This window comes from Hypanus sabinus, chromosome 11, assembly GCF_030144855.1.
Source record: "Hypanus sabinus isolate sHypSab1 chromosome 11, sHypSab1.hap1, whole genome shotgun sequence".
Taxonomy (NCBI): domain Eukaryota; kingdom Metazoa; phylum Chordata; class Chondrichthyes; order Myliobatiformes; family Dasyatidae; genus Hypanus; species Hypanus sabinus.
This window is the reverse complement of record NC_082716.1, coordinates 98271308-98294816: the sequence shown is the minus strand read 5'-3', so window position 1 is coordinate 98294816 and position 23509 is coordinate 98271308. Positions and strand designations below refer to the sequence as shown.

At 41.5% G+C, this 23509-nt stretch overlaps 1 protein-coding gene across 4 annotated transcripts in view; it reads right to left on the bottom strand.

Moving 5' to 3' along the window:
- Positions 1-23509, bottom strand: part of cop1 (COP1 E3 ubiquitin ligase) — a 167585-nt gene that overhangs the window by 90078 nt on the left and 53998 nt on the right. For 3 of the 4 annotated variants that reach the window (XM_059984959.1, XM_059984961.1, XM_059984962.1), the window contains 3 exons: positions 20930-21042; positions 20552-20609; positions 3831-3942 (listed from right to left, as the gene is read on the bottom strand). In XM_059984959.1, coding sequence (XP_059840942.1) covers positions 3831-3942; positions 20552-20609; positions 20930-21042 — 283 coding nt within the window. The remainder of the gene's footprint in view (positions 1-3830; positions 3943-20551; positions 20610-20929; positions 21043-23509) is intronic. The other variant, XM_059984960.1, reaches the window with a different exon arrangement.

Below are 23509 nucleotides of genomic sequence, written 5' to 3'. Positions count from 1 at the left end.
TCAGGAAGAGGGTCACTTTTGCACGAAGACAGGGCATCGTGGTGGGCTCATACAGTGAGGCAGTATGCATAGAGGTGCATCACTTTGATGGGGATATACTACAGAGTTATACCGAAAGAGATAGAGGAACATATATGTAGGCAAAGATGTACAAGTAACAGGGCTGTTACTGTCAGTAATTTTCATTTCCCAGTAGGTTTAAATGGGGTAGAATTTATTAGATGCATCCAGACAAGTTTTGTGAAACATTATGTAGATAGTCCAACCAAGAAGGAGATGCTTTAAAGATAGAGCTCTAGGGAAAGTACTAAATTGGGGTAAGACTAATTAGGAAATTCAACATGTCTTGATGAGTTTCACCAATTTTGTAGATGCACAAAAAAAGCATTTTAGCTAGAAACTTCAGTTTGGTGTAGCAACTGCTCTGCCCAAGATCACAAGAAATTACAGAGATGAAGACACAGCTCAGTCCATAATACAAACCAGCCTCCTCTCCATGGATTCAGTTTACATTACCTGCTTCCTTGGGAAAGCACCCAACATAATCAAAAATCCCTCTCTGAAAATTCTCTCCTGTCTTTTGATGAAGCAGAAGATACAAATGCTTGATGGCATACCATCAAATACAGTTTCTACACTTTTTTCACCCAAATGGCATCTTTGCTATAGCAGAGTGACCAAAGTGCAACACAATATTCCAAATCTGACCTCACTATCTGCAACTTCACATTTGAACTGCTATTTTCAGTGCCCTGATCTGCGTGCCAAAACCCTTCCACACAGTCTATATGTGACATCACTTTCAGGAACCATATACACCTGTTTTCCAACACTCCTCAGGGCCCTATCATTCACTGTGAAAGTCCTACCCTCATTCCCAAAATGCAACATTTCACACATCCATATTGAACTCTACTTGCCATTACTTAGCACACTTACACAGATCAAGTTCCCTTTGTAATTTCTCATAACCATCACTGTCAACGAGACCACCTATTTTACAGCTATCTGCAAATTAACCATGCCTTGTATATTCTCAATGAAATCATAAATATAGATGACATATAGCAATGGCCATAGCACTAATTCCTGGGGAATACTTCCAGTCCAAAGAACAAGTTTCCACCATCTCTCTGCTTCCTACCAGGAAGCTCAAAGTGTATCCAATTAGCCAGCTCTCCTTGGATCCCTTGTGATACGACTTCCCAGAGCAGTCTATCATGCGGAACCTTATCAAAAGGTGTTATTGAAGTCCTTTGGATTTCCCTTAAACTTCTCTGCCAAAGCCATCTCATTTCCTTTTTTGCACTTTTGATTTCTTTCTCACTTGTATTCATTGAGGGAATTACTTGATCCCAGCTGCCTATACCTAACCCATGCCTCATTTTTGCTGAACAGTCTCAATATTCTTCATCATCTATGATTTGCTACATCATCTAGCCTTGCTTTTCACCAAGGAAAATGTGCTGATATTCACATCTTGATATATCACATCTGAAATGACTGAGCTTGTACTCCGTTGAGCAAAGGAGGCCAACATGAGAGCAGTATAAAAAAATTACAACAGGCATAGACTGAACAGTTAAAATGTTTTACCAATGAAAAGGATGTATAAAGTGGTACTAGAAAGTTAATGAACCCTGTTGAATTTTTTTTGTTTCTCCATAAATATGATCTAAAATGTGATCAGATCTTCACACAGGTCCTAAAACTAGATAAAGAGAACCTAATTAAATAAACACAATAAACATTATACTTGTTCATTGTTTATTGAGAAAAATTATCCAATATTACATCCACTTGTTGGAAAAAGTACATGAACCTCTAGGGCCCTACCAAAGTGTCTTGGCCCAAAACATTCTTTCCATAGATGCTGCCTGGCCAGCTGAGTTGCTCCAGCATTTTGTGTATGTTGCTTAGATTTCCAGCATTTGCAGATTTTCTCTTGTTTGTGATTGAATCTTTGGGGTAATGGCCTCTAAGAAAACCATTTGGAGTCAGGTGTTCCAATCAATGAGATGAGACCGGAAGTGTGGTTTGTAGATTTTCTGCATCAATTAAAGTGTGGTCGATTCTCAATCTAAGTCACAATAATTGACAAACACAATCTGCTTAAACTAATAATACACTAACAAATGTACTTCTCATCAGTATTGAGCGTACAATTTAAACAATCACAGACTATGTTCAAAAAACTATGCAAATATCTGGGGTAATGCCTTCTACAAAAGCTATTTGGAGTCAGGTGTTCCAATCTACAGGATGAGATTGGACATGTGGGTTGCAGAAATGCCCTGCCTTATAAAAGAGACACACAGTCATGTTACTGACAGAGCCTTCTCTCCTCAAGAAAGTTCCGCTTACGTGCACGCCTTGATCAAAACAACTTTCAGTGGACCTGAGAAGAATTGCAGATGCAAGAAGCTGGAAAAGGCTACAAAGGCATTTCTGAAGACCAGAGTGATCATCAGTCCACAGCAAGAAAGATTGTCTACATATGGCGAAAACTCAGTACCATTGCTACTCTCCTGAGGAGTGGGCATCCTGCAAAGATCACACCATGCAATGCTGAACGAGGTGATAAAGAACACAAGGGTAACAGCAAAAGACCTGCATAAATCTCTAGAACTTGCTCAAGTCTCTGTTCAAGTGCCCACTGTAAGAAAACCGCTGAACAAGAATGGTGTTCATGGAAGGACACCACGAAGGAAACCACTACTCTCAAAAAAAATTGCGGCATGTCTCCAGTTTGCAAACGACCACTTGGATTTTCTACACCACTTCAGGAATAATGTTCTGTGGACAGATGAGACAAAACTTGAAATTTCACTATGTTTGGAGGAAAAAGGGGACTGCACTCCGACACCAAAACCTCATTCTGTGAAGCACGACGGAAGGAGTATCATGGTTTGAGGCTCCTTTGCTGCCTCAGGTCCTGGACAACTTGCAATCATTAAGGGGGTCAATGAATTCAAAATTGTATCAGGACATTTTATAGGAGAATGTCAGGATAGCAGTCCATCAGGAAGCTTAATAGAAGTTGAATATTGCAACAAAAGAATGACTCAAAAGACAAGAGTAAATTAACAACAGAATGGTTAAAAAGAAAAAAATTCTTGTTTTGGAATGACTGAGTCAAAGTCCTGATCTTAATCTTACAGAAGTGTTATGCAAGCAGTTCACACGAGGAAACCCACCAACATCCCAGAATTGAAGCTGTTTTGCAAGGAGGAATGGCTTAATATTCCTCCAAGCTGATGTGCAGGACAATTACTGGAAATGTTTGGTTTAAGTTATTGCTGTACAAGGGGGTCACACTAGTTACTGAAAGCAAAGGTTCACACACTTTTTTCAACAAATAAGTGTTATATTGGATTATTTTTCTCAATAATAGCTGAAGAATAATGTTTTTGTGTTATTTAATTAATTGGGTTCCCTTTATCTAGTTTTAGGATTTGCATGACCATCTGATCACATTTTAGGTCATACTTACGCAAAAATAGAGAAAATTCTACAGGGTTCACAAACTTTCCAGCACCACTGTATCAAAAACAAGAGTGCACAGATTTTGGGTGAGAGGAAAACATTTTCAAGGGGATTTGAGGGGCAAGTTTCTTTTACACCAAGAGTTGATATCTCAAATGTACTGTTAAAGGTAGTGATGGAATCAGATGCAATTACTATGTTTAAGAAACACTTTAACAAAAAAATAAAAAGATAAGGCACAGAAGGACACAGTCAGTTTACTTGGTGAAAATGGTTAGTATGGACAGGGTGGGCTGAAGGGTTCATTTCTACATAGCATTACTCTATGGAAGTAAGAATTTTACCTGATAAACAAGATAACCTGGTTGAGAAGTAACATTGCTCAAGATCCTCAAAATGAGCAGTTAATCGCTTGCGTCGGGAGGCCAATGTGTTGTTGTATGTTTGTCTCTTTCCCTGCAGACATATTAAAGCATCAGTCAAACAAACATCATAAACCAAAAGACAACAGACTCAACAGGTAATTTAGAACATAAAACATAGAAAAAGTCACTACAGTGCAGGACCTAAGGCCCACAATGTTGTGACAATTTTTTTTAAAACCTACTCCAAGATCAATTTAACCCTTCTCTCTCACATAGCCCTTCATTTTTCTTTCTGAAGTTGTTGCTTGTGATGAAGTATTGAAAATATTTTTGTCTCAGTCACAACATTTTTGTACCTTTTCCACTCATATTGGTTTCTAATGGACTAACCATCATTAAAGTATTTTTCAAGCTGTGCTGTCTGGATTTTGGATTTCTCCGGCTCTGATTTTAAACATTGAATTTGAAACAACCTTACCAAGACCAGGTAAACTCTTACATGTTTGTGCCATTTGAAGCCAAAGTCCTTCCTAGTTTTGTGACCATGTATCAAAAACTGCTTTGGGTGAGTATTGGCATATATATGCTAATCATTAGAAGGTATCGTGGATGTTGTGGCAAGGCAAGGGTTAACATAAGGCCCAGGCAAAGATAGGTTGCAGCAGCTCAGCCAAGGTGCTTGAAGCGCATACTCCTCCCCTCTCCCCCACAATAAACCAAAAGAACTGCTCTACGACAGATGTCATAACTTCTGACATGCACCTGGCCCTGACATATCTGGAACATGAGGACACTTATGTCAAAATGCCATTTTTGGATTTGTTTGGCATTTAACACTATTGTCCCACACAGCTTGGTGAACAAACTCTTAATCCTTTGTCTAATCCAGGCATGGGCAAACTACGGCCCGCGGGCCATATGCGGCCCGTTAAGCTTTTTAATCCGGCCAGCAGAACTTGATGAAATTATATTAATAAACCTTGTTAACGTTTTTTCCCCGCAATTCTGGCGTTTTCCCAATAGATGACGCACTCTATATACATTTGTGGCGACCCATTTCCTGGCACATCCGAACCGGCTCACAATTAGCCAGCGTTCCAGCTAAGGGAGATAGCCTGCGGGGATTTGTGAGCACAGAGCTTTGGAGCCTCTGCGCAGGGGGGCAGGTTGAGGGAGGCTTAAAGTGAGGCTGGGGATTTCGAATAAAGTTTTTTTCTTCGACTGCAGTTACCGACTCCGTGTCGTAATTTTAGCGCTGCACACCGCTACACATTGACCTTTGTTGAGGAGCAGCGTATTACTCCACATTTGCGCTTTACTCTTTGTTCGGCTCGACCTATTTGTGTGAACAGGCGTTCAGCGTCATGAACATCAACAAAGCCAGCCACAGATCCAAGTTAACTGACCAGCACCTCAGATCCATCCTGAGAATCGCCACAACAAAACTAAATCCAGACTTTGATGTGCTGGCTAAAAAGGGAGACCAACAACACTGTTCCCACTGAAATTAAAAATAAGTTTCTTCGTTGTGTTATGTAAAAAATGCATTTGAAAATATTTTTTTCAATAAGCCTTACATGTTACATGTCATTTCTGTTAAGTGATGGACATGAGTAGTGCGCAGGTGCACGTACGTTCTCAAAATAAAACATGCGCTCCAGATCAAATAACGCGCTCCGCATACTGTTCTGTCATTGTGCGGGTCGTTGTTGAGTTTTGGCACAGGGGACAATTGAATAAGAAGGAGCAGGACAAGTAGACCTGCATCTCCTACCGTTTTTGAAATAAAGACAGTCAGGAGGAGAGTAATGATGATAATATCTTGAAGGATAACAGAATTTTCAGTGCTTTAAAATAATAACTGTTACTATTAAAAAAAGCTGTATTTTATTCATTTAATTTTCAGTGTTTTAAAAGTCATTTCAATAAATAGCTAAATACCATGGGACTTCAAAGACAGATATTTTGTTGTAATCCATGTGTTCATTTTCAATTGAAATTAAAGCACATGTTTTCTACATATCCCATGATATTTTATTTTCTCTTATGAGTTGTATTACCAAAACACTCCGTCCATCTGCTCCTGGTCCGGCCCCCCTGTCAAATCTTAGAACCCTTTGTGGCCCTCAAGTCAAAAAGTTTGCCCACCCCTGGTCTAATCACATCACTGTGCAACTGTGTGCTAGACATTCTAACGAACAGACCTCAGAAGGTCAGGATGCATAACTGCTTCTTTCTCCCCATCATCCTCAACACGGGTGCCCCCCAGGGCTGTGTGCTGAGCCTGTTGCTGTACACTCTGCTCATTCATGACTGAACAGCCAAACACCCAAGTAATCACATTGACAAGTTTGCTGATGACATGGCAGTGGTGGAGCTCATCACTAACAAAGATGTGATGGCCTATATTGAGGTGGAAAAGCTTGAGGCCTGGTACCAGGCAAATAACCTCTTCCTCAATATTAACAAGACAAAGGGGATTGTTATTGACTTCAGCAGAATTTGTAGAACTCACATCCCTCTTTACAACAGCAGCAAAGCAGTGGAAATTGCATGTAGATTCAAACTCCTGGGACTGCACAGCTGGAAAACCTCTCAAGATCGCAGAACACCTCCTACACAATAAAAAAAGGTCATCAACTCTCTGAGGAGGATGAAGAGAGCTGGGCAACACACAGAACACTGGAGGAACTCAGCAGGCCAGGCAGCACCTATGGAAAAAAACTAGTCTACTTTTCAGATCGAAATGTATGAAGATAGGAGTGACTGCGCAGGCACGTAGATGTCAGCAAGTTAGACCTACGGGAATAATTTAAAAAGAAGACAGCTTTATAGAGTGGCCGTAGAGGAGCAGGTGACAGAATAGAGGGAGACAGAGTAGGAGGGCTTTGGCTCAACAGGACTTCAGCAATAACAGATCAAGGCGAGGTAAGTTACTTATGCAGGATAGGAATGGAAAACATGTCTATGAGGCCAGTGTTCTGTATTGGGTGTCAGATGTCCGTGAGACTCCCCAGCTTCCTGGACGGCCGCTTCTGCTGGACCACTTTAGGGAACTGGAGATACAGCTGGGATGACTTAAGTCTGGTCGGGAAAAGTGAGGTGGTGATAGAGGAGCTATAGGCAAGTAATCACACCAGGGCGTCAAGAGACAGATAAGTGGGTAACAGTCAGGAGAGGAAAGGGCAAGAGTCAGATTCTAGAGAAACATAGAAAACCTACAGCACAATACAAGCCCTTCGGCCCACAACCTTTGTCTGTCCCCATTAACAAGTATTCCTGTTGAGTACTGTTGGGGAGGGGGGTGGGGCAACCTACCTGGGGGAAGCAACAGTGGCTGAGCCACGGCGTCTGGCCCTGTGGCTCAAAAGGGTAGGGAAAGGAAGAGGATGGCAGCAGTGATAGGGGACTCTATAGTTAGGGGGTCACGCATGCAACTCTGTGGATGCAGAAAAGAAACACGGATGGTAGTTTGTCTCCCAGGTGCCAGGGTCCAGGATGCTTCTGATCGTCTCCATGATACCCTGAAGTGCGAAGGTGAACAGACAGAGGTCGTGGTACATATCAGTAACAACAAAAGTAGGAAAAGGGAGGAAGTCCTGAAAACAGACTAGAGGGAGTTAGGAAGGAAGTTGAGAAGCAGGACCTTAAACGTTGTATTATCGGGATTATTGCCCGTGCCATGTGACAGTGAATACAGGAATAGAGTGAGGTGAAGGATAAATGCGTGGCTGAGGGATTGGAGCAGGGGGTAGGGATTCAGATTTCTGGATCATTGGGACCTCTTTTGGGGTATAAGTGACCTGTACAAAGGGGATGGGTTGCAGTTGAATCCAAGGGAGACCAATATCCTGGCAGGGAGGTTTGCTAAGGCTACTGGAGAGAGTTTAAGCTAGATTCACTAGGGGGTAGGAACCAAACTGAAGAGACAGAGGGAGGGGCAGAAACCTTGTACACAGTGTGAGAGGGAGGATAGGCAGGTGACAGAGATGAGATACGTTCAGACTGATGGTTTGAAATGTGTCTATTTTAATGCAAGGAGTATCATGAACAAAGCTGTTGAGCTTAGAGCATGGATCAGTACTTGGAGCTATGCTGTTGCGGCCATTACAGAGTCTTCGATGGCTCGGGGCAGGAATGGCTACTTAGTGTATCAGGCTTTAAATGCTTCAGAAAGGACAGGGAGGGAGGCAAAAGAGGTGGGGGCATAGCAATGCTGATCAAAGATAGTGTCATGGCTACAGAAAAGGAGGAAGTCATAGAGGAATTGTCTACTGAGTCTCTGAGGGTGGAAGTTAGGAACAGGAAGGGGTCAATAACTCTACTGGGTGTTTTTTTAATATATATTTTATATATGTATATATATATAGACCACCCAATAGTAAACGGGACATTGAGGAGCAGATAGGGAGACATATTCTGGAAAGATGCAATAATAACAGGATTCTCATGGTGGGAGATTTTAATTTCCCTCAGTATTGGTTGGCATCTCCCTGGAGCAAGAGGTTTAGATGGGGTGGAGTTTGTTATGTGTGTTCTGGAAGGTTTCCTGATACAGCATGTAGATAAGCCTACAAGAAGAGAGGCTGTACTTGATTTAGTATTGGGAAATGAACCAGGTCAGGTGTCAGGTCTCTCAATGGGAGAGCATTTTGGAGATGGTGATCACAATTCTATCTCCTTTACCGTAACATTGGAGAGGGATAGGAACAGACAAATTAGGAAAGTATTTCATTGGAGTAAGGGGAAATATGAAGCTATTAGGCAGAAACTTGGAAGCATAAATTGGGAACAGATGTTCTCGGGAAACGTACAGCAGAAATGTGGCAAATGCTCAGGAGATGTTTCTGTGGTGTTCTACATAGGTACGTTCCAATGAGATAAGGAAAGGATGGTAGGGTACAGGAACCATGGTGTACAAAAGCTGTTCAAAATCTAGTCAAGAAGAAAAGCTTACGAAAGGTTCAAAAAACTATGTAATGATAGAGATCAAGAAAATTATAAGGCTAGCAGGAAGGAGCTTAAGAATGAAATTAGGAGAGCCAGAAGGGGCCATGAGAAGGCCTTGGTGGGTAGGATTAAGGAAAACCCCAGGGCATTCTACAAGTATGTGAAGAACAAGAGGATAAGATGTGAGAGAATAGGACCAATCAAGTGTGACAGTGGAAAAGTGCATGGAACCAGAGGAGACAGCGAAGTTACTTAATGAGTAATTTGCTTCAATATTCACTACGGAAAAGGACCTTAGATTGTAGGGATGACTTGCTGCAGATTGAAAAGCTTGAGCATATAGACATTATGAAAGAGGATGTGTTGGAGCTTTTGGAAACCATCAAGTTTGGTAAGTCACTGGGAAGGTGAGAGAGGAGATTGCTGAGCCTCTGGCAATGATCTTTGCATACTCAATGGTGACGGAAGAGGTTCCAGAGGACTGGAGAGCTGCAGAAGTTGATCCCTTATTCAACAAAAGGAGTAGAGATAGCCCAGGAAATTATGGACAAATGAGTCTTACTTCAGCGTAAGTAGATGGAGAAGATCCTGAGGGGATCTATTATAATTTATTATGCCTCTCCAAATGTTAATATGATTAGGAAGGTCAGCATGGCTTTGTGAAAGGCAGGTCATGCCTTCCAAGCCTGGCTGAATTTTTTTGAGAATGTGACTAAACACAGAAACAGTAGAAATTAGACGTAGAGTATATGGATTTCAGCAATGCATTTGATAAGGTACCCCATGCAAGGCTTATTGAGAAAGTAAGGAGGCATGGGAACCATGGAGACCTTGGTTTGTGGATCCAGAATTGGCTTGTCCACAGAAGGCAAAATATGGTTTTAACAGGTCATATTCTGCATGGAGGTTGGTGACCAGTGGTGTGCCTCAAGGATCTGTTTTGGGACCTCCTCTGTTTGTGATTTTCATAAATGACTTGGATGAGGAAGTGGAGAGATGGTTTAGTAAATTTGCTGATGACACAAAGGTTGGGGTGTTGTGGATAGTGTAGAGGACTGACAGAGGTTACAGTGGGACATTGATTGGGTGCAAAACTGGGCTGAGAAGTGAAAGATGGAGTGCAACCCAGATAAGTGTGAGGTGGTTCATTCTGGTAGATCAAATACGATGGTGGAGATTAATGGTAAGATTCTTGGTAGTGTGGAGTATCAGAGAGATCTTGGGGTCCATAGGACACTCAAAGCTGCTATACAGATTGACTCTGCGATTAAAAAGGCATATGGTGTATTGGCCTTCATCAAGCATGGGATTGAGTTCAAGAGCCAAGAGGTAATGTTACAGCTGTATAGTACCCAGGTCAGACCCCACTTGGAGTACTGTGCTCAGTTCTGGTCGCCTCACTACAGAAAGGATGTGGAAACCATAGAAAGAGTGCAGAGGAGATTTAAAAGGATGTTGCCTGGACTGGGGAGCACACCTTATGAGAACAGGTTGAGTGAACTTTGTCTTTTCTCCTTGGAGCGGCAGAGAATGAGAGGTGACCTGAGAGGTGCATAAGATGATGAGAGGCATTGATTGTGTGGATAAGTCAGAGACTTTTTCCCAGGGCTGAAATGGCTAACACAATAGAGAACAGTTTTAAGGTGCTTGGAAAAAGGTACAGAGGAGATGTCAGGGGTAAGTTTGTTTTTTTTTACACAGAGAATGGTGAGTGTGTGGAATGGGCTGCCAGCGACTGGGGTGGAGACGGATACAATAGAGTCTTTTAAGAGGCTCCTGGATAGGTACATGGAACTTAGGAAAATAGAGGGCTGTGGGTAACCTTAGGTAATTTCTAAAGTAAATACATGTTTGGCACAGCATTGTGGGCCGCAGGGTTTGTATCGTGTTCATCTGTTTCGATGAGAGGTAGATTGATGTATAGTGTATATTGCCCCCTTCCATTCAGGGAGGAGACTATGTGGTATAGACACCACGACAACCATCACAAAAACAATTATTTTCCCCCAATACTCTGATCAACACTTCCACCCACTAACCCATTCCTCCACATACCTTCCACTACTACTTTATCAATTCCTGTCAGTCAACTTATGTACAGACACTCCTGTTTCTAGTGTCTCTTTATGGACATACAATCAATGTATTTTTTTTATTTATTCATTTACAGGATGTGGGTGTTGCCAGCTAAGCCAGCATTTATTGCTCATCCCTAGTTGCTCTGCAGAAGGTGGTGATGAGCTGCCTTCTTGAATTACTGTAGTCCCTGAGGTATAAGTATACCCACAGTACTGTTACAGTGGGAACTTTATGATTTTTACCCAGTGACAATGAAAGAATGGCAATGTGTTTCCAAGTCAGGATGGTGATCGACTTGGAGGGGGATTTCCAAGTGGTGGTGTTCCCATGTAACTGCTGTTCTCATCCTTCTGGATGGTAGTGGTCATGGGTCTGGAAAATGCTGCCTTAGGAACTTTGATGCGTTACTGCAGTGCATCTTGTAGATGGCATACACTACTGCAACTGTTCATTGATGGTGGAGGTATTGGATGGTTGTAGGTGGGGCTATCTTATGTATCTGCATTTATTATGTTAACTTATTTTTTTCATGTTGCTTTGCATCTAAAGTAACTATTATTTTGTTCTCCTTTGCACATGTGTACTGGAAATTGTATTAAAGAATCTTGAATCTTTAATCTCATGCCTGAGATCACTCTGTGGGGTGATGCCTTAAAGAGTACTGCCTCCATCATGATCAAACAACTGTCCCTGATGAAACTGGTCATGGAGTTTACACTCTTTGCTATTGAAATTCAGTCAGATTCGCATTGTCCTTTACAAGAAAAAATGTCATTGCAGCAAGTCAAAGGTTAAAAAAAAACCTATCCAAGCAAGGATAGGTTGCAAATAGAGTACAGCAGCCCAGGCAAGAAAGGTCTTTGAAGAGCACAACTTCCCTTTGCACTGCAGTTTGCACTTACTGAGACAAAATAATAACATAATGAAAGGATGCCAAACACACAAACCAGCTGAGGGACAATTGTTTCAAAGTATCATTGGCTGTCAACTTACAGGTGTCCCCCGTTTTTCAAACATTCGCTTTACAACACCTCACTGGTATGAAAGACCTACATTAGTTACCTGTTTTCACTAACGGAATGTGTTTTCATTGTTACAAAAAAGGCAGCGCGCGCCCCGAGCAGTCAAGCTCCTCCCCCGGAACTGCATTCTAGCCGGCATTGCTTAAACACGTGCCTGTGAGCATCTGTGCTTTATGTCGATTTATTTTGGGCATCCATTAGCAAGATGAGTTCTAAGGTATTGGAAAAGCCTAAAACTTAACATAAAACTAGACATAATAAAGCGTTTCGATCGTGGTGAACGAAGTAAGGATATAGTGAGCTTGGCTAAGGGTTTGTGGAAGTTGACGAAGATGATGTTGAAGAGTTTTGGCATCCCATTGACAAGAATTGACAGATGAAGAGGAGGAAAGGATAACAATCGAAACAGAACACAGTAGCGAACAGCCCGAAAGTGAAGTCATCCAGGAACTGAACGTGAAGCAATTGTGTGAGATTTTCGCTGTGATTGACAACACTGCAATGATTGCAGAAAAGCATGACTTTAATTTTGAAAGGGTACGTAGGTTTAGGGCATATTTGCAGGATGGTTTGAGTGCTCACAAAGAACTATGATAGAAAAATGCGGGAGGCTAAGCAGTCAAGCATACTGTCGTTTTTCAAGCCTTCCACATCAGCCACAGCAGACGATGAAACTCGACCTTCGACATTGAGGCAGGCAGACATAGAAGGTGACCTGCCTGCCCTGATGGAAACAGACGACGATGAGATGGAACCCCAATCTCCTCTACCTCCCACCACCCCAACCTCTGACGACTCAGCCTAACACACCATCAAGTGTGCTCACTGTCTTCCCGATTCCGGTAAGTGAAACTACACTGGACGTACATTATTTCTACTTTATATAGGCTGCGTTTGATACGATTTGGCAGCTTCAAAGGTTAAGGGTTACTGGAAAGAGTGCTTCTGCCGAGAGCGCCTGCACCGTGTGTTTCTGCCAAGAGCGCTTGCTCCAAGTGTTTTTGCCGCAAGTTCTGCCGAGAGCACTTGTGTGAGATTTTTGCTATGGTGGACAGTGCTGCAATAATTGCAGAAAAGTATTCCATGTGGCAACCCACTTTCTGTGCAGGCGAACCGGCTCACAAATAGCCAGCGCGCGGGGGGGGGGGGGAAACTTTGGTAATGCACCTTTGATGTCATTTCCGCCCGGAAAGGGCGAGCGCTAGGGATTAAATGCCAGCGCTGCGAAGTTTGAATAAAGTAGTCTCAAAACGACTTACCAACTGCGTGTTGTCTCTAGCTCTGTATGTAGTATAATCGCAACACCTACTTTATATAGGCTGTGTATTTATCAGATCATTCCTGCTTTTACTATATATTACTGTTATTTGGCATGATTTGATAGGTTATTTTTTGGGTCTGTGAACACTCACAAATTTTTCCCATATAAATAAATGATAATTGCTTCTTCACTTTACGACATTCTGGCTTACAAACTATTTCATAGGAACGCTCTACCTTCAAATAGTGGGGGAAACCTGTATAGGTACTAGCCACTTTTAACAACTGTATCGTGAATGATGATTGTTCTTGCAAGTAAGGAATTCAAACATACATAGCTTGTCAAATAGTCAACATCCACAAATGCTGGAGCCATTGAGAAGTACAGCACAGAAACAGGCCCTTCTGCCCATCTAGTCCATGACAATCATTGAAACTGCCTACTCCCATCAACCTGTACTGGGACAATAGCCTCCATATCCCTACTATTCATGTACCTATCCAAACTTGAACATTGAAATCGAGCTCCTGTGCACCACTTGTGCTGGCAACTCATTCCACACTCACTACCCTCAGTGAATAAGTTTCTCCTCATTCCCCTTAAACTTCTCACCCTTCACATTTAACCCACAATCTCTGGTTGTAGTCCCACCCAACCTCAGTGGAAAAAGCCTGCTTGCATTTAACCTATGTACACCCTTCAATTTTGTTTACCTCCATCAAATCTCCTCTTAATCATTTACATTCTAAAGAATACAATCATAATCTATTCAAACTTTCCTCAGGTTCTCAGGCTCCAGAGACCCTGCAACATTCTTGGAAATTCTAGCTAATTCTGTATAAAAATTACATTTCTCTTCAGAATTCAGAACAGTGTGAATGTTCTCCTTGTGCACAACAATGTATGATTGAGAAATGAGTGCACATGGTTCAGAATCCAACCAGTATCAGAATTGAGTCATGGAGTCAGAGTACAGAACATTGAAATGAGCCACTCAGCTGACAAAGTTGCCTGCATGAGCTGATTCTGACTTGGAAATGGAATTTGTAAGCATCATTATTGAACAGCACACTGGGCCATTTGAGCTTTTACCCACCATAGTAAATCATGGTAATCTCCCATCCTAATAACCATGTTGCAGAACTCCAGAATGACAATTCATTTCATCATTTCTAGATTTCTTACTGCTTCCGTTGCTTAGCATTCATATAAACCCTGTGTTACAGTGGGATGGGCATCTCAATTTTTCTGTGTGCTTATTGTGCTGGTGTTCCTGAAGCATTTCTTGTTGAATTTTAAGACCACCTAATTCATTAGCTGAGGGAGGGTGTTGAATAGCAATTAGCAAGTTACTTTGCGATGTTTTAGATTCAGGGTTTAAGAGAACAATCAAAGTTGAAACTGAGGTCCTGTAGTATTCACATTTTACCACTGTGTTGCCATATCTGTTGATGTAAAATAGCTGTAACAATTAACATGATTACGTACAGTAAAGCAATCCCATGGAACATTTGTCGATATTGGGTCCCATTTCACAGGTGAAAGAAAGAGCAACAAATCACAGGATTTTATTCTTGTGAATTAAAGTTCAAATTTATTATCAAAATACATAATGTATACTGTTATCATGTACTAGCTTGTATTAGTAAAGTGCATACTCTCAGTGGCCATTTTATTAGGTACTTCTCATTAATGCAAATATCTAATCAGTCAATTATGTGGCAGCAACTCAACATATAAAAACGTACAGACATTATTAGTTGTTTTTCCTGACCAAACATCCGAATGGGGAAGAAATGCGATCCAACTGACTTTGACCATGCAATAATTATTGGTGCCCAGCAAGATGGTTTGAGTATCTCAGAAACTGCTGATTGCCTGGCATTTTCACACACATCTCTACAGCGTATGGAGAATGGTGCGATTAACAAAAAACATCCATTCAGCAGTAGTTCTAAGGACAAAAATGCTTTATTAATTAGATAGGTCAGAAGAGAACAGCCAGATTGGATCAAAGTGACAGGAAGGTGAGGGTAGCTCAAATAACCACCTGGTACTACTGCAGAGCATCTCTGACCACACAAACCTTAAAATGGATGGGTACAGCAGAAGGCCACATCCAGTTCCATTCCTTTATCCATGATCCTTTCCCTTCTCCAGCTCTGTATCACTTTCACCAATCACCTTTCCAGCTCTTAGCTTCATCCCACCCCCTCCGGTCTTCTCCTATCATTTCGCATTTCCTCCTCCCCCCACTACTTTCAAATCTCTTTGCATCTCTCCTTTCAGTTAGTCCTGACGAAGGGTCTCAGCCCAAAACGTCGACAGTGCTTCTCCCTATAGATGCTGCCTGGCCTGCTGTGTTCCACTAGCATTTTGTGTGTGTTGGCTACTGAGTGTGTATGTTACCATATACGACACTGATTCATTTATTTGCAGGCAATTTACAGGGAAAACATACAAAGAATTTATGAAACACTATCCATAAACAGGGGCCAACACATAACCATGTGCAAAAGACAACAAATTGTGCAAATCAAAAACCATACTGAGAACGTGAGTTATAAATAATCCTTTAAAGTGAGTCTGTAGGTCACAGACTCAGTTCAGAATTGTGGCGATTGAAGACTGGTCCAGAAGACTGATCATTGTAGGGTAATTATTCTTGCTGGTCCAGAAGACTGATCATTGTAGGGTAATTATTTTTCCTGAACCTGATGGACTGTGACCTTTTGTTCGATGGTAGTATTGAAGAGAGGACATGGCATGGCTGGCAGTGGGGTCATGCCTTCTTGTGGCAGCACTCCATGTAATTGTGTTCCTTTGGGCAGCATTGTAATGTAGCAAGTGTATTGCTATTAATTCTGCTGCTACCTATGAGTTTACATGTTCTCCCTATGCTCCAGTTTCTTCTCACGCTCCAAAGACATATGAGTTGGTAGGTTAATTATCCCATGGCTGTAATTGGACGACCTGTTTCAGAGCTGTACCTATTAAATAAATAAAACTATGCACCTATTTAAGAGACTCAAATGTCTCTGCCTTTACAACTACCCCAACAATGTGTTCACTTATCACTCTAAGTCTATAGAATAGAGTAATTGAACCCTTCCTGTTTCTGACTTCCACCCTTTCTTTAGCTATCAGTCTCTATGTTCTAAACCATGTTGAAACTGTAGCTGAACCCTCCCAACGCGTTTCTGATATACTCAGAATAAATCATCTCAGCATCAACAACCTTGCACTCAATGACAGCAAGACCAAGGAAATGATTGTGGACTTCAGGAAAGGGAAGTCAAAGGTACACATACAAGTCCTCATCTAGGGATCAGCAGTGGAAAGAGGAGCAGTTTCAAGTTCCTGGGTGTCAACATCTCTGAAGATCTATCCTGGGCCTAACGTACTGATGCAATTACAAAGGTGGTTTTAATAGTTTAAAGAGATGTGGTATGTCACTAAAGACTCTTTACAAATTTTTATAGACATCACAGAGAGCATTCTAACTAGTAGTGTCACTATATTCTATGGAGGGCCCACTGCATAAGATCAGAAAAAGCTGCAGGAAGTTACAAACTCAGCCAGCTCCATCATAAGCACTAGCCTCCCCAACATCGAGGACATCTTCAAAAGGACAGCATTCATCAAGGAATCTCACCACCTAGGACATGCCCCTTCTCATTGCTATCATCCCAAAGACACAGTCAACAATTCAGGAATAGCTTCTTCCCCTCCGCTTCAGATTTCTGAATAGACAGTGAATCCATGAACATTACCTCAGTTTTCTTTCCTCTCCCTTTCTCCACTGCTTAATTAATATACAAACACATACATATATATGTACAGTGCCTTTAAGAAGAATTCATCCTTTTGGAAATTTTCATGGTTTATTATTTAACAACATTGAATCACAGTGGATTTAATCTGGCTTTTTTGATACTGATCAAGAGAAAAGACTTTCATGTCAAAGTGAAAATAAATTTTGAGAAATCAGTCTAAATTTATTACAATTATTAACACAAAATAATTGAATTCATAATTAGTCACTCCCTTCAAGTCAGTATTTAGTAGGTGCACCTTTGGCAGTAATCACAGCCTTGAGTCTGTGTGGATAGGCCTCTATCAGCTTTGCACATCTGGACTCTAATTTTTCCCCATTCTTCTTTATAGAACTGCTCAAGCTCTGCTAGATTGCATGGGGATCGTGATTGAACAGCCCTTTTCAAGCCCAACCACAAATTCTCAATTAGATTGAGGTCTGGATTCTGACTTGGCCACTCCAGGACATTAACTGTGCTGTTTATAAGCCAATCCAATGTAGCTTTGGCTTAATGCTTGGGATCATTGTCTTGCTGGAAAACAAATCTCCCAAGTCAGTTCTTTTGCAAACTGCATCAGGTTTTCCTCTAGGAATTCCCTGAATTTTGCTGCATTCATTTTACCTTCTACCTTCACAAGCCTTGTAGGGCTTGCTGAGGTGAAGCATCCCCACTGCATGATGCAGCCACATTTCTCAGTAGGAATGGTGTGTTTTTGAAGGCGTGTTTGGCTTAAGCCAAGCATAGTGTTTTAGTCTGATGTGCAAAGAGCTCAATTTTGATTTCATCAGACCACAGAACTTTTTTCTATCTGACTTCAGAGTCTCCCACATTTCAATGACAGACTTTGCCATCTTCTTCAGGGATGATGCCTGGGTAAGTGTCATCATACTCACATAGTCTGTCCCTCCTGATTGGTTTCTGCTCTCCCATCTTGTTTATAATCGAATTCCAGTTCTTACTTGGAGCGAGACCTCCATCTCTGTTAAAATTCTTTTCCATTAGTTTTATTTCAATGACTTCCTTTACCAGGCAATCTCAACAGTCATTGGCACAGCACAGTGGTTTTGTGCCAAATCCTATGGCCACTGTGAGCACAGTGTTCTGCTATCACCAACTTCTCCTGATAACCCAAACAGATACACCTCCTGTATTCCTTGATGTAGGTTTCCAGTCCTGTCTGCCCGATATATGCTGCTCCATGTTCACTGGGAATCGCCAGCTCCCAGATCATCTTTGACTCGCTTAAGCTGCGAGTTGAGCTTCCTTATGGATTTATGGATGATATTTAGCCAGTATTTCTTCAGGATCCTGGTGACCCCTCCAGAAACTGCGGAAATATAGGGAAGACAGGCGGTAACGATGGATTCTTCCTCGTTGTTAGGTTACTATCTTAAGGATGTCAACTTACTGTCTCACTAAGCATTTAACAACCATGCTATCACCCTTTGTTTGGGGGCTGTTCAACTTCGATCAACTTCGTTAAAAGAATAATCAACATCTAGCTGAACCCAGAGGACATAATGGTCAGTTTCAATGTGGTGTCCCTGTTCACGAGAGTTTCCATTAAGGACAGCTTGATCCTCCTCCATTCAAAGCTTGAGGGGAACCACTTTGAACAAGTGGATGGAATGACCACAGGATCACCCTTGTCACCGGCTATTGCTAATTTCTACATGGAGGACTTTGAGGAGAGGCTCTGAGTTCATTGGGCTATTACTCCAAATATTTCTTCAGATACGTCAATGACAACTTCGTAGTGTGGCCTTGTGAACTCCAGGCACTTCAACAGTTTCATAACCACCTGAACATTCAAACATTCAATTTATGATGGAGATGGAGAAGAATGGTTGCTTCCAATTCCTGGACATTCTAATATGTCGCAAACCAAACAGCAGTCTCGGACCTGGCATCCATCAGAAACCCACTCACACAGATTTATACCTCAACAATAACAGCCATCATCATGCCTCCCAACAAAGGGCGGTTCTTTCAACCTGATTAACCGTGAAAATACTTCAGACCTAGAAAGTTTCGACGTTCCTACAGAATGGCTACAAGGAGAAGGAAATCAATTAGTCCCATAAAAAGGGCTGACAGAAAAACCAGGAAACCTAGCGATGAGGAGGAACCCATCATTACCGCCTGAATTCCTTAAATTTCTATGGTTTCTGAAGAATCGCCAAGATCCTGAAGAAATACCGGATTAATTCCGTCCACAAACACATAAGGAAGCACAAGTCACAGCTTATGCGGGTCAGAGATGACCTGGGACTTCGATCGGCTGATGTTTATTGGATTCTCTGTGAATGCGAAGCAACATATATTGGCCAGACAGGACACACGGTGGAAACCCGCATCAAGGAGGTACATCGGCTGTAGCAGAACACTGCATTTGCAATGGTCATAGGATTGATTTTGACAGCTCAAAACTACTGTGCCATGCTAATGGGTTTTGAGACTGCCTGGAAAAGGAAGCCATTGAGATAAAACCAGAGGAAAATTTTTTTGACAAAAACGAGGTCTCACTCAAAGCAAGAACTGGTTTGTAAACAAGGTGGGTGAGCAGAAATTAATTAAATGAGTACTAACCAATCAGAAGGGGTGGACTTCTGGGGGGTGGGGGGAAGGAGAGATATAAATACCGCTGGACTAGACTCACCCAGGCATCACCCTGAAGAAGATGACAGAGTTTATCACCAAAACATCAATTGTGATCAATACCAGTATTTGGCTTGAAGCCCGTGAAGAGTTCATTCAACAACAGAATGGTTTAAAAAGAAGAAAGTTTGTATTTTGGAATGGCCATGGCAGAGTCCAGACCTTAACCCAATTGAGATGCTGTGGCATGTCTGAAGAGGGCTGTTCATGCAAGACATCCCAAAAAACTGATGAACTGAAACAATTTTGTATGGAGAAATGATCTAAAGTTCCTCCTCTCCGTTTGTATACATGTACACACAAACGTAATAGTAATTTATAATTTTAACTATTAGGTATTGCAATGTACTGCTGCTGTGTAACAAATTTCACAGCATATGCCAATGATATTAAACATGATCTTGAATCTGAATGTATATTCATACTGCACATTTACAAGACATTTCATAATAGCAGCAAACAGAATGTAGCACTATAGTATAGAGGGGGATTTAGGCATCACAAACAACGGGACAACATGCTTGAAGCCTAATATCAATCAATATGGCTCCCAGTTAACAGGCAAGGGGAATATAATAAGCTGAATGAACTCAGCACGTCGGGCAGCATCCGTTGACTGATCGTTTCAACGGATGCTGCCTGACCTGCTGAGTTCATCCAGCTTGTTTGTACGTGTTGATTTGAACAAAGCATCTGCAGTGTACTTTGTGTTTACTAGGGGAATATAATGCTTGAGGCAATTCCATGGGCCTAACGATTTCCATCCATGACACAGCACATCAGTGGATCTAAACTCTGTATAAGCCAAAATGTCCCACTGAAACATGATTCTTCAGTTTGAACCCAATCATTTAAAAAAATACCTGACCACAATTTATATTGGTTAAGGTTGTAAATAAATCAACAGCTCACCTGTGAACCTCCACTGAAACCATGGTGCTGAGAATATTCAGGAGAGTCCATAATGCTACTGAAAAGTATACAAGAACAAGGATTAGGAATGTGGTCACAGAACAATACACCAAATTTAAACTGACAGCTTTGGATCATCAACCCAAGACTTTGGATTGCTTGCCCGGTGATTAAAACATTAGTTTATTAGTCATGAAGAATGTTAAGAATTCTATTGAAGGACAGGTTCATGGGATCATGTTGCTTATAAGGAATGGATAATTTGAAGTATTAAAACTTGTGTAATTTATTCAAAAATCAACTGGAGTTATAATTTATTAATCAAATCCAATGCACATTTTTATGAGTTACCCACAAACTCAAAAAAGTGATAAGTACCTGTGTGATGGAGATGGTGCTTCAAACTGTGGAACTGTGCTATCCAGATTTGGCACATGAGTCAACTCACTCATAGGAGAATATAGACCTGTTGGCTCATTGAATATCAGCCCCTGAAAGAAATCCTTACATTAAATGCATTTCATTCTCATTCAGGTTGATAATGTTCTTCCTTCTTCACCACCACCCTTTGATATCTTTTCATTTTCACCTTAAAACTTTATTACTTGGGCACGCAGGAGACTGAGGGGTGAACTTACAGGTTGTCTTGAGGGGCATAGATTGGGTGAACAGATGGTATTCTCTCCCCCCACCACCCACAGGAAAATTAAAAACTAGAAGGAATAGTTTTAAGAACTTTGTCTCGTCCAAGAAACCAATACACCTAGAAACTTTGTGCTGTCATTTCTATTCTTTAAACCACATGCCAGTATTAACTATGAATGCAGCTCTTCATCCAGGATAAGCCAACAGAACCTCTCAAACTAACATCTACCATTGAGGACAGGAGCTTAGACACATGGCAATACCACCATATGCAAACCCCCTTCATGTCACACAGCTTCCTAACTTAATATATTACTTATCTCTCAAAATCCTTGAACTGTCTCCACATCAGCACTGTGCAAGTACCTTTGTCATATGGACTGCAACAATTCAAGATGGTTCGATTTCACAAGGGCAATCAGCAATAATCACACCTACAAAAAAAGAGCTTAAATAAAAAGTGTCTGAATTGCTGACCTTGTCCACTTAGCTCCTTGCCTTTCACCCCTGAGCCCTTGTTTCCTTTGACTTCCAAACTCTCATTAATTTTCTGCCTTCCACACCCGGCCTTGCTTCTTTCTATCTTAATCAGGTTTCCATGCCCTTGCCATGGCAGTCTAATTGCACAAGATAACTTCCTCCAATGATTCTGTTCCAAATGCACTGCAAACAATCCAACACGTACAAGTCTCACCTCCCAGTACACGAGAAAATGTGCAGATTCTATCAATCCAAAGCACCACACACTAACTGCTGGAGGAGCTCAGTAGATCAGGCAACATCAATAGAAAAGAGTCAACTGTCAAAATTTTGGGTGGAGACCCTTCTTCAGGACTCCAAAGTTCCCAGTACCACATGAACTAAATCCTTCCCTCTTAGCTGCATTTGTTTGCATCCTTCTTCCTACAGCACTCTCAAGTACATGGGATGAAAAGTAAACTGATATCCCAAAAACCTTTCAAATAAGACCTCAACACTTTTTCTACTTCCAGCACCAATATGGACCATAACCAAGCACAGAAACGGGCCCTGCAGCCCACTACATCCATGCCAACACATTTGACCATTACTTTATCAATTCTTCTACTCATCTTTTTAAGACTATCTAAATGCCTCTTCAATAGAGCAATTTTATCTGATTCTACTTCCTCCTCTGGCAGTGTGCTCACTACATTAAAAAAAATCCTTCTTCTCACCTTAAACCTATACTTTTTTGTTTTTGATATTTCTACAATGGGAAAAAACATTTTACGTACTTTGCCCATGACTCAAGTTCTTAGATATCACTGTCAACCTTCTTCATTCCAAGGAAAACAAGTCCAGCCCATCCTTTCTCCTCATAACTCAAGTCCTTCAATCCAGGCAATACTTAGTGAATCTCCTCTGCACTCTCCAGTGCAACTCCATCCTTCCTAAGGTATGCTAAACAGAACTGTACATAATACTCCAGATGAGGCTGAACCAGTGTTTTGTAATCTTGAAACAATATGTTCCAACTCTGTCATATTTGCCTTTCATCCTAGCTGGAACATGCTGGCATGAACACTTGCTAATGCTCTTTTAAGATTCCCACTTGTTAAATATTGTTTTACTCACAAGTGTTTACTCCTAATCGACTTTCTGTTGAATAGAAGCTATTCATCGCCACTTCATTCCATACAGTCAGAACAATCTTCATCCGTTCACACCAGGAAGATAACACACCAACCAAGAAGTGGTTCTTGCTTCAGAAATTTCCATTTGCCTCAAAACCATCAGTACAATTGAGTTACCTATGGTGATGTGGATTTAGCTCTTGCTGTAGTTCAAAGTGAACTGAATTAACTATCAGTGAGCACAGTGGACTCAAGGTACTACTTGCTGTGGACTTTATCCATCTGGCTGTTAGTCATTCATTTTCTGCCTATACATTCAAACCATTGCATGACCATTTGCAGAAAAAAATGCTACAGCTCTTGGTCTCATAACGACTTCCAGTGATATTAAATCTTGAGTACAAAACCTCAGCTGACCATGAAATGCACGTCTGCCTATGAACAGTCTACACAAAAACACAAGAATAAGAGCAGGAGTCGGCCATCTGGCCTGTCGAGCTTGCTCCACCATTCAACAAGTTCATGGCTGATCTGGCCATGGACTCATCTCTACCTCCCTGCCTTTTTCCCCATAACCCTCAATTCCTCTCCTCTGCAAAAATCTATCCAACCTGGTCTTAGATACATTTACTGAGGTAGCCTCCACTGCTTCATTGGGCAGAGAATTCCACAGGTTCACCACTCTCTTGGAAAAGTAGTTCCTCCTCATCTCCACCCT